The 13,145-nt window shown below is 37.5% G+C and overlaps 1 protein-coding gene across 1 annotated transcript in view; it reads left to right on the forward strand.

Annotated features, from left to right (window-relative positions):
- Window positions 1-12,600: 12,600 nt before the first annotated feature.
- Window positions 12,601-13,145, forward strand: part of LOC120525509 (cytochrome b5 reductase 4) — a 90,203-nt gene continuing 89,658 nt past the window's right edge. Inside the window, exon 1 of the mRNA XM_039747866.1 lies at window positions 12,601-13,042. Within this exon, the coding sequence (XP_039603800.1) occupies window positions 12,965-13,042 (78 nt within the window). The 5' untranslated portion in view covers window positions 12,601-12,964. The remainder of the gene's footprint in view (window positions 13,043-13,145) is intronic.

Below are 13,145 nucleotides of genomic sequence, written 5' to 3' on the forward strand. Positions count from 1 at the left end.
CAAAAGATAAAGTAAGGCACATTTACTGTTCTGGAGACCTAGGGCCAACTTGCCACCCACACCCATTTGGTCATTCTACAATTTAACTTTGTACCAGGCAGATTAATATGATAGTATAATCTTTTCTCCCTTAGATTCCAAAGCTACCAGATTTTTTTTGCTGTTTTTCCCATGAACAGTAGTACTAGGATGCTGATGACACCTTTTATTGGCTAAATTGAAATATTACAATATGCAAGCTTTTGAGTCAACTCAGGCCCCTGCTTCAGGCACGATGTACCAGGTTGGAACTGAACAGTAAACAGCCCAATTAAATATTGCCCTGAAAATATTTCTTTGAGTGTCAAAAAAGTAGAGTCATTCACATGAAGGAATTATTTTATAATGTAAGGACAGTGAAGAGTTTTAGCTAATGAAGCAATAATTGCTCTGTGTAACAGGTAGCAGTAAGGAGATATGCTCAATTGTTATGGACAGATGACTGGAATGTTATTGTACAATCATAGAGTTTGACCTGATCTGTAGTATTATATGTCACTGCTACTATTTACATACCTACAAAATTATCATAGGTGCAATGTGAGGTTAAAAATAATGAGTCTATTTAGTCAATGTGCTGTATTTTATTTTTGATAAAACCTGAAGAGGAAGTTAAGACAACATAACAGAAGAAAGCACCTGTTGATCTGAACACCTCAGTAAGCCATCATAGTGTCTCCAACCAGTAAGCAGATCAAACGCCTACAAGTACACATAATGTAAGCCTTTCTACTGCTTGCCATGTTCTTTTATTATTTCAACCACTTAACCTTTTATATTGCCCATTTACCAGGCTGTCAACAGACCTTTCTCATTGCAACATCCTCACAGATCCTAACTCCAGCACCCAGATTATTTACAATTGAATCAATATTTATGTGGTATTCTGACTTGTCATTTTCACTTTCTGCCTTTTGTTGCTCTTTAGCCACTAGATAATGCTTTGGAGATGGGTCAGCTTGTCTCAACATTTCTGGGTGCATGTGTAAATGTTTGCAAAGAAATAATAGTTTCCAATAGATTTTCAATAATAATTAATGACAAACATCAAGAGTTGGATGAAGATTAAATGTTACACAATGCATTCCCATTCATCTTATAACTTAGAAATAATATACTAATAAGTAATGAATCCATTAATACTTTTCTATTATTAATAAATTTCTATAAGAAATTACAGTTACAAATACTATTAACTGACATCTTTATCATTGCGCATGGTAATGTCAAGTAAATCATTTTGCTTTAAGAATTTATCAGTAGTAGAAATGCTAAGCAATAGCAATAATGTCCAATATGTCAGTTTTAATTAAGCAAAACTTATTGCATCTTAAGATGATAATGTGATCCAAATAAGAAGTACAATTTATAGCCCTTGCAATAAATGTTGCTTTTATGTTTGATCAATTTCACTGCAGCTGATAAAAATTTTCACACATGGCTGACACCTGTTGGCAATAAAACAGCAAATCACTTTCAAGGAGGATCAAATAAATAAATCTAGCCTAATGTCCCAGACGATTATATTAACCATTCACGCAATTGCTGCTGTTACACTAGAAATTTGACACCCTTTATGTCTGCAGATTTTCATAACTTTATAATACCCTTCATTGCATGTATTTTTTAGTTTCACCGTAGCTAATAAAGTACAGAACTAATTTTAGAATCTTATACCAACTAAGACTTTACTTTTAGGATAAAATATTACAGTAATAAAAGTAAACTATTTTTTCAGTTCCTTATGTAAGAAGCTTTGCAACAATCTGGGTTTATATTAGAAGTGCATCAATATAAAATGTCAACAGATGTGACAGGATTTTTTATTACTATGCCATTGATTAAGCATGTTTGAAAATGAGATGTCATCTCAGTGCTTAAGGAATTAAATATTTTACAAAGAAGGATTCCTTTGAGGTAACTACTTCTCCAAAGTATTCTTAGAAGACAAAATATACAATAACAGCATGAGGATTTATAAAATGAATAATTCTTCACGTTGGCACCACAGAGGAAATGGTTTTCTATTCTGATTTTTTTGTTAAAAGCAATTGTTATGCAATAAAAGATTCCAATACACATAACCTGTGTTGGACTTATTCTGGAGCATAAGAGTTGAAATGACACAGACTGTAAGTGTAATTTTAAGGAGCCTATAGAGATCCACATGTGGAAGCAGTGGATTAATCTAAATTACTAAAGGCTCTGACTGCTACACATACAGTACCCTCAAAATATGTTTCCCATTTTACATTTGTTCCAAATGAATAAGACAAGCAGATCTTCATTAAAAGTGTAATTAAAACATTATACTGTATATACACTATCTATACTAATAAAAGGCAAAGCCCTCACTCACTGACTGACTGACTGACTGACTGACTCACTGACTCATCACTAATTCTCCAAGTTCTCGTGTGGGTAGAAGGCTGAAATTTGGCAGGCTCATTCCTTACAGCTTACTTACAAAAGTTGGGCAGGTTTCATTTCGAAATTCTACGCATAATGGTCATAACTGGAAGGTATTTTTCTCCATTTACTGTAATGGAGTGGAGCTCGAAAGCCGTGGGGGCGGAGTTTCGTGTGACATCATCACGCCTCCCACGTAATCACGTGAACTGACTGTCAACACAGTGCGTAGAAAACCAGGAAGACCTCCAAAAAGCGCTGAAGAAAACATGCATTATATAATTGAGAAGGCAGCGAAACAATAAGAAGCGAGCGAGTGACATATACAGTACAACCATATTCATGAGTGCTGCTACTTCGGAAAGAAAGCACGGTGTAAACCTAAAGTTTAAATTAAGTTCATAGACAGGCTGCCGCTGGCGTTTCTCATGCCCACGGGTAATGCAGGATACAAGTTTAATGAGAGGACGCAGGATATAAACGAGAGTTTTGATCACTTTGTAACTAAGTTAAAATTGCAGGTGAAGGGGTGTGCTTATGCAAATTCCGAGAGACTGTGTTTGTGGGGGATTGACAGTTAAGGCGGGTGGGGGAGTCACGTCATCATCTCACCTCCCATTTACCGCATTTCGCTCTGAGCTGAGCTCTGTGGCTAACGCCGTCTTCCGAAGCAACTTCGTCACACTGCCACCAAATACTCAAAGAAAAATCCACAAGTTAATACACACGCTGTCTCTAGAGTTTCTCCACACTGAATCCTCCAGGCACTACTTACAAAAGGTCACATTAACAATCGTGTTACATTATTTTTAAAATCTTTCCTTTTCTTAGTACAAGCACAGCTGAGAAGCTTCGATGCATGTGCTCCATAACGCGTTAAAAAATAATGCATTTAATCACACTTTGCATTACAAGCAAAGGGGAACTTTTGTCAATGCATGATTTCCTGGTATACCGATTACATTGATCAGCGCATCCCGATTCATTTTACCCTCACACCACCTTAGTTTGAGAAGAAGTATGAAAAAATATGAGGTTAACACAGAAAAACAGATCATCAATTCAAGCTTTATGAATAATCGATTCGCCATCAATAATTGTTTTGGTAAAGCCATACTCAGTGTAATCCTCCTTCCATTTTATAATTTTTCCGCCACTAGCCATGATTAAATTAACGGTTAAAAAGTAAGAGCGAAGCGAGGGTGACTTATTTAGGCAGGCATATATATGACAGCAACACTCATGACCATGTCAATCATGTTACGTTATTATTAAAATGTTTCCTTTTCTTTTTCATTACTTCTCTAACACACTACTTCTCCGCTGCGAGGCGCGGGTATTTTGCTATATATATATATATATATCAATCAATCAATCAATCAACATTTATTTATATAGCACATTTTCATACAAAAAATGTAGCTCAAAGTGCTTTACAAAATGAAGAATAGAAAAATAGAAGACACAATAAAAAATAAACATAAGTCAACATTAATTAACATAGAATAAGTAAGGTCCGATGGCCAGGGTGGACAGAAAAAACAAAAACAAAACTCCAAAGGCTGTAGGGATTCCAGACCAAGAGACCGCCCAGTCCCCTCCGGGCAATCTACCTAACATAAATCAAACAGTCCTCTTTGTATTTAGGGTTTTCATGGAAGGACTTGATGATGATGGTCACGTAGACTTCTGGCTTTCAGTCCATCAATGTTGGTGCATCATGATGCTCTGAGTAGGTGGTGGTGGCGCAGGCTACCCAAAAGGCGATCATATCGTCAGCGAACACATCTCTCTACACTATATAAAAGAAAAAGGCAACTTTACTTTCTTTACACCAAAGCCTTTCTCTCTTAACACTGCAGAGGACACAAAACTAATTTTCTTTAATTGCTGGTAATGCCGGTAAGGCACATTACCAGAGGCAGAAATTTGAACGTTCACATAGAAAATGTAATTTCTATACCACAGCCGTCGTGTAGCACCTTTCAAAAGGGATCTACTACCGAGAGATAATCCCTATACATTCTAGCTGCTGTTAGTACTACTTACCTGTTGTGTTACAGTCTTTAAAATGTAGTTTACCCGCAACCACTCCAGTAGTGCTCAATGTACCTGTACTTCTTAAAATGTTAATGTTTTACTGTTTAATAACTTATAGACTACATTTTATTATTTTTCCCTTGCACTCAGTGACCAAAGCTATACACACACATATAGACACATACATATATATACACATACTGTATATATATACCTGTGTGTATGTTTGTATGTATGTGTATATATATACACTGCTCACAAAAATTAAAGGAACACTTTAAAGAAACACATTAGATACATCAGATCTCAATATGAAGTTGGATATCTATAGTCTTTTAATGGAAATAAAAGTTTTCTGCCTACAGAGGGCTCAATTGTGTAGACACCCTAAAATCAGAGTGAAATGAAGATGTGGCAGGCTAGTCCATTTTTTCAAAAACTTAATTTCTGCTACTCAAAATGCTTTTCAGAATCTTGTGTGGCCCTCACGAGCTTGTATGCATGCTTGACAGCGTCGGGGCATGCTCCTAATGAGACGACGGATGGTGTCTTGTGGCATTTCCTCCCAGATCTGTATGAGGGCATCCCTGAGCTGTTGTACAGTCTGAGGAGCAACCTGGCGGCACCTAATGGACCGAAACATAATGTCCCACAGATGTTCTATTGGGTTTAAGTCAGGGGATCGTGAAGGCCATTCAATTGTTTCAATTCCTTCATCCTCCAGGTACTGCCTGCATACTCTTGCCACATGAGGCCGGGCATTGTTGTGCATTAGGAGGAAACCAGGACCTACTGCACCAGCGTAGGGTCTGACAATGGGTTCAAGGATTTCATCTTAATACCTTATGGCAGTCAGAGCACCATTTCCTACGCAGTAGATGTCTGTGCGTCCCTCCATGGATATGCCTCCCCAGACCATCACTGACCCACCACCAAACCTGTCATGTTGAACGACGTTGCAGGCAGCATATCGTTCTTCTTGTCTTCTCCAGACTCTTTCACGTCTATCACAGCTGCTCAGGGTGAACCTGCTCTCGTCTGTAAAAGTACAGGGCGCCAGTGGCGGACTTGCCAATTCTGGTGTTCTTGAGCAAATGCCAGTCGAGCTCCACGGTGCTGGGCAGTGAGCACAGGGCCCACTACAGGACGTCGGGCCCTCAGGCCATCTTCATGAAGTCTGTTCCTGATTGTTTGGGTAGAGACATTCACACCAGTGGCCCTCTGGAGGTCATTCTGTAGGGCACGAGCAGTGCTCAGCCTGTTCCGCCTTGCACAAAGGAGCAGGTATCGGTCCTGCTGATGGGTTGAGGACCTTCTACGGCCCTGTCCAGCTCTCCGAGAATAACAGCCAGTCTCCTGAAATCTCCTCCATGTTCTGGAGATTGTGCTGGGAGACACATTAAACCTTCTTGCTGCAGCACGTGTGGATGTGCCATCCTGGAGAAGTTGGACAACCTGTGCAACTTCTGTAGGGTTAAGGAATCGCCTCATACTGCCAGTAGAGATGATTACTCAAGCCAAAACTAGCACAAGTGGAAAACCAGCCAAAAAATATCAAGAGGGAGAAACTTGAAATGACCTCCACATGTAAAACCAGTCCTGTTTTGAGGGTTTTCTAATTGTTGCCACTTTAGTGCACCTGTCGTTAAGTCCATGAACACCAATACAGCTGAAAGTGATTAACAATGACCTCAGCTGCTTAACCAACCAGAAAATTATCAGACAGGTTTAATTGATTTCATGCCAGGCCCAATAAAAAGTGTTCCTTTTAATTTGTGTTCCTTTAGTGTTCCTTTAATTTTTGTGAGGCCCTAGCAAGCGCAAGCCGCTGTATGTGTGTGTATATATGATGTAGATAGGTATGTATATATATATATATATATGTATATGTAGATATGTATATATGATGTAGATAGGTATGTATATATATACTGTATATGTATATGTAGATATGTATATAGATATGAAGATATGTATGTGTATATATGTATATATGTATGTATGTATATATATATATATATATATATATATACAGTGTATATACACACACACACCTATCTACATTATATATATATATACACACACACACACACATATATAATTTGTGTGTGTGTATGTATGTATGTGTGTGTATATATGATGTAGATAGGTATGTATATATATACTGTATATGTATATGTAGATATGTATATAGATATGAAGATATGTATGTGTATATATGTATATATGTATGTATGTATATATATATATATATATATATATATATACTCAAAACCATTATGACAGCAGCAATCCAAGCTGTGAGAAAACAGTAAAAAGGAAGCGTGTCAGATGTCGTGGTACATTTTCTGATGCAGCTAGACGAAAACAACTTTGTGACGCTGCCAACAAATACACACAACAATTACTTTGACAATCATGTTACATTATTTTTAAAATGTTTCCTTTTCTTTTTCATAACTTCTTTAACACATGACATCGCTGCGAAGCGCGGGTATTTTGCTATATATATAAATAACAGCGACACTCATAACAGTGACAAAACAATTACATTGACAATCATGTTACGTTATTTTCAAAATGTTTCCTTTTGTTTCTCTTTCCTTCTTTAACACATTACTTCTCCGCTGCTAAGCGCGGGTACTCTGCTAGTTTATAATAAGAGAAGGACAAGACAACAAGAGAATAATAAACAGTACCATCATGGTCACCACGTATAACTGGTCAAATCAAAATAAAAAAACAAGCAGACCTGATTTCCAAGGAAATAACAAAGATGGCAGAGCTTCCAGTTCTGAGTCATTCTGGCAGAAAGAAGAGGGTCCAGGTGGGTGGACAAAGTGATGTCAATCATCCAGTCTGAAGAGGGAGGAAGAGAAAAGGCATCAGGACCTAGTAATAACTATACTTTTACTGTTAAATGATTTGTGTGCATAGTGCTGGCACCCACTTTCTTTTGCATTTGTTATTCATTTTTTGTTTTTATTCAGTTTAATTCACTGTTCTTAAAACTCAACTCTCTTAAAACAATAAATATTTGCAAGTTATGCTTGGTAGAAAAGTTAAATTTAGTTGTTGTAGTTGCCTTCTATGTATTCTGTTGTGGAGTCTCTGTGTTATTTGACTTTAGCTTCATTTCAGTTCAGGAGATGATGTTGTATAAATCCTTACACTGTTGAATTCATGCACATTTCTTATTTGAAATGGAAGAACTAAGGCATTAATAATCAACCTTGGGAGTAGATAAATGCCAATATTGGAATAAAATATTGACAAGCTGACAAACTGCGAAACTGTGAAAACAGAAGCTTGGGTTACTTTTATGTGTAACTGACACTCACCAGAATAGGACAGTGGTTGCTGAAGATACTGCACTCCTTAAAGTGAGAGTGCAATTTTGTACAGTAGACAGTAAGCAGAAGGATCTTGGTCATAACATTTCTGAGAAAGGAAAATTAGTATCTTTTTTAATGTGGTTTAACTTATACAATTTACATGCAAAAGTACATAAAAATGTATGACCTGATAGCCTGACACTCTTTACCCCCTAATCTCTCATTAGCACAGCTTTAGAGAATTAGAAATAGTATTAGTATTGCATGTAAAATAACAAGTCAAGATGTATTAAGTAAAGATTTTGTGTATTAAAAACAAAATTATTTTTTGGGGTGACAGACTGAGGTGGGATTAATTTTAAAACAGTTTTGTTTTTTAAAAGAAGATAATGCTTAAGTTAAAAGATTGTTGTTTCACCTGTGAAAAGGATAATAAAAGAGACATTGTAAGATCTAGTGCTGTTAGGATTTTACAAAAAGCAAATAATACTTTTCATTTGGCCATTTTTAACCATTTTTAATTGACAGATGCTAGATACAGACATTGTGGACATTTAAATACACATGAATCCAAGATGTATTGTGATTACATTTTGACATACTGTATGGATCTTTGAATGCAAAAGATACTCTCCATGACAGTAAGCTGGAATAAGACATTTAAGAATGTGATGTTATGAAATGGAATGCATAGTGAGTGTGAACAAGTTTTTTTTTTCAAAAAGATGTTCAAAAACAAAACAGAACATTTATTCAAAATTCTAGGAGATTACAAATTGTTACATCCAAAAGGCAATCCAAAAGTGATGAAAATCTAACCAAAAAGATGAAAATCAGGAACCAAGGAAAGAGAAAAATATTCAGAAATCAAAATAATGAAAATCAGAACCTACATATTTTTCAGTAATAGGAATTCAAGAAAGGAGGGCTGAACCACACAAGCAGGTGCTAATGTCTCAGTACTACATGAAGGTATCTCAGACAGACGAAGGGAAGTCATTGCTGCAGTATCGGGGGCTCCCTTCCCCTTTGGTTCAACCTATAAAGAACAAGGAAATAACAAATTAACATGACATAAATAACAATAACATAATAATTGAAAAAACAAAACACGCTGTAAGAAAATATCTAATAACAGGACCTAACAAAAGCATTAACATGGAGAAATAACCAAAATTTATCAACAAAAAACAGCAAAATAAACAAGCTTAATACATGAAGAGCAGAACCTTCATTAGATCAAAACTCTCTAGATCTCTTACTTTCTGAGAAAAAAACGTCAGACATTTTGTCAGCTGTATGGGCTTGGTCTGCATCTTATGGAAAAGAATTATAAGTATACACTGGAATATGATTTTGAGGTGAAACATTTGCTTACCTGCGTTGGGCTGGCGCCCTGCCCAGGGTTTGTTCCTGCCTTACACCCTATGTTGGCTGGGATTGGCTCCAGCAGACCCCCATGACCCTGTTTTAGTATATAGCAAGTTGATTGATGACTGACTGACTAACATTTGTTTACCTGTTTTTGTCATTTTCCCATACCCCAAAAGAACATCACCCCCTGAAGATAACCCTTAGCTCTACCTCTATGGCCTCTGCCAAGATAAAACCAATTATCCCTGAGAAACTTGATGTCTTGTTAACTAGCCGCAGGAGTGTGCAGAAGACTCATATTAAACTTATTACCTTAACCTACCAATGGCTACTAAATAGGGTTATTCCTGGTGAATCAACACTTTTTACATTAGCAGCAGCATATTTATACAGCTAATTGCATTATATCCAAAGTAAAAGAATACCCCATTTCATAACTCAATGATGAAACACTAGAAATGACAAGGGTTAATATTTTGTGAAGTTTATTCAAGTTGCAAGTCAGAAACACAGACACAAAGAACAAAAAACCTGTTTGGGATGGCACAGTTTGGGGGGTATTTAAGGATTTGTTTTGTTCAGGTATTTTTCTCTGCTTTCCTATTGTGTTATTGGGGAGCAGCACACTGCTGGGAAAAAGGGAAACTTTACCTTTGGCTGTACTCAAAATTACAGAAATTATTTATAGCTGCCTGAGTTGTACAGGATAAGTAGGAGGAAAGTGTGACAGTGGTGAGGTCTGTGGTAGGAGTGATGGATGCATTCAAGTTGGAGGTGGGATTACATCAGGGATTGGCTCTGAGCCCTTTCTTATTTGCAATGGTGATGAACGGGTTGACAGACGAGATTAGACAAGAGTCTCCTTGGACAATGATGCTTGCTGATAACATTGTGATCTATAGCGAGAGTAGGGAGCAGGTTGAGGAGACCCTGGAGAGGTGGAGATATGCTCTATAGAGGAAAGGAATGAAAGTCAGTAGGAACAAGACAGAATACATGTGTGTAAATAAGAAGGAGGTCAGTGGAATGGTGAGGATGCAGGGAGTAGAGTTGGCGAAGGTGGATGAGTTTAAATACTTGGGATCAACAGTACAGTGTAATGGGGATTGTGGAAGAGAGGTGAAAAAGAGAGTGCAGGCAGGGTGGAATGGGTAGAGAAGAGTGTAATTTGTGACAGATGGGTATCAGCAAGAGTGAAAGGGAAGGTCTACAGGATGGTAGTGAGACCAGCTATGTTATATGGGTTGGAGACGGTGGCACTGACCAGAAAGCAGGAGACAGAGCTGGAGGTAACAAAGTTAAAGATGCTAAGATTTGCATTGGGTGTGACGAGGATGGATAGGATTAGAAATGAGTATATTAGTGGGTCAGCTCAAGTTGGATGGGTGGGAGAAAAAGTCAGAGAGGCGAGATTGCGTTGGTTTGGACATGTGCAGAGGAGAGATGCTGGGTATATTGGGAGAAGGATGCTAAGGATAGAGCTGCCAGGGAAGAGGAAAAGAGGAAGGCCTAAGCGAAGATTTATGGATGTGGTGAGAGAGGACACGCAGGTGATGGGTGTAACAGAATATGATGCAGAGGCCAGAAAGATATGGAAGAAGATGATCCACTGTGGCAACCCCTAACGGGAGCAGTTGAAAGAAGAAAAAGAAAATTTATAGCTGCCTGAGAAGAAATTTGGTTAATAAAAGAAAGGAACTGGTTTCTTTGTGTAAATATGAATTAAAAAATAGAGTTTGATTATTTCAAAATGCCAAAAACTGAACATATTAATACCCTGAGGTTAAGGATCTGCACTGGTATTCGGAAGGTTGCCAGTTCGAATCCCTGTTACTGCCAAAGAGATCCTACTCTGCTGGGCTCTTGAGTAAGACCCTTAACCATACACTTGCTCCACTGTCTAATGACTGACCCTGCACTCTGACCCCAAGAGGTATGCCAAAATCAACAAATTCCTAATAGAAGAAATTGTATAAGGTGAAATAAAGAACAAAAAAGAAGACTGAAATAGTGTGTGGTTATAATGTTAGAACAGAAGACAACGTCTTGTAACACCAGAAACCTGGTTGTCATGTGCAAAAAAATTGACTTGCTAGTACACATGTTCACCGATTCTCTGATGTGGCTGAAGAATAACAATACTGAATTTATATTTATCCATCTATTCATTTATGTGTGCACTTAATTCTATTCAGAACTCAGGTACATCTCTGTTTTACCCTTCCATTACCCATATTTAACAGTGCTATTTTCTTTTCTATCTTTGTTTTTGTCAAAACTAACATTTCTTTCAGCATTTTTACACAAATTTAACAGTATATGTTTTCTTGATTTTATGACCTTGTTACAAATCTTGTCAAAATGATTGCCTCAATAGACATTATCACAGGATCGCTCATGTAACTGAAGTTTTCAGGCTAAGTTGATGTTTAAACCCCCCTCCGCTAATTGCCATTATGTGAATACAATTAATGGAACTACTTGTGAAATTAAAAAATGACTCTTCTGTACTAATACAGATTTTACTTTATTTTATTTTTTTCTCCAGCCGTTGTTTTTTTTCTGTCCTCCCTGCTGGCCATCAAACCTTACTTTTATTTTATGTTAATTAGTGTTCTCTAATTTTAATTCTTATTCTTATTTTCTTCATCATGTAAAGCACTTTGAGCTACATTGTTTGTATGAAAATGTGCTACAAAAATAAATGTTGTTGTTGTAATACGTGACATGTGAATCCCTTATTAAATTGTCTTTTCATCTACAGACACACCACTGAAAATGATTAATATAGAAAACTGAATACAAAGAGGAAAAAAGAGTATTTTACTTCAATGACAATATTCAACGGCATAATGAATATCAGCATGTATCAAAAATAAATAAAAGATCACAATATTTTTAAACAAATCAAGAATTATCATTAATTACTTCATATGTTTTTGGTTCGCTTCACGGGTCCTACTTGCATGGAGTGGAGCTTGCATGTTCTCCCTGTGTCTGCATGGGATTCCTGTGGGTACTCCGATTTACTCCCACAGTCCAAAGACGTGCAGGTTAGGTGCATTGGCGATTCTAACTTGTCCCTAGTGTGTGTGTTTGGTGTGTGTGCCCTGCGGTTGGCTGGCACCCCGCCTGGGGTTTGTTTCCTGCCTTGTGCCCTGTGTTGACTGGGATTGGCTCCAGCAGTTCCCCGTGACCCTGTAGTTGTGCTATAGCGGTCTGGATAATGAATAGACGGATAGCAATACCCTGGGTTTTGTAGACCAGAGACTGATCGAAAAGTAAAATAACTTATGATTTCACCTCCGGTCGGCAGGCTGCGCTACAAGACCTGGGTTAAACTTCAAACCAAGTGACGCTCATTGGTGCGTTTAATAATAACGTCAAAAAAGTGCGACGGGAAATGGTTTGTGTACACGGAAGTGGTTCGTTTCTTCGAGTGTAATTGGGTTTGGATTTCTGAAGCGCTCATTGATAATACTTGATTGTTAGCTAGAGCCTGGAAATAGATCGTGGAAAGAACTTTTCACGCTGCTGTAAATCTAATGGGATATTTTCACTTTTTTGTATCTGAGTGGATTACTGTTTCTTTTTCATTCACTGTTTTTCGCTTTTAATTTAAAACTTGAAATAAACATACGTGATGCGTCTTGACAAGCTTTACAAAACTGTTCTATATTTTACCGGTTTGCGAAAAGGAGTATTTTGAATTCTGCCTTTTGCACTTGTTATTTTTCACTATTAAAAAGGTTACACAAAAGAAGAACATGCTAAACATTCCATCACAATCCTTCCCAGCCCCCAGTTCACAGCAGCGCGTGTCTTCGGCGCAGGGAAGAAGCAAGGTGAGCCATATCGACTTTGGGCAAATGAATGGGCAGCGCGTTTAAAGGGGGCTATCCAGAAAGTGTCTGTATTGCAGTCATGGTGTGTTAGATGGTCTTCTCA

This window comes from Polypterus senegalus, chromosome 3 (genome assembly GCF_016835505.1).
Source record: "Polypterus senegalus isolate Bchr_013 chromosome 3, ASM1683550v1, whole genome shotgun sequence".
Classification (NCBI taxonomy): domain Eukaryota; kingdom Metazoa; phylum Chordata; class Cladistia; order Polypteriformes; family Polypteridae; genus Polypterus; species Polypterus senegalus.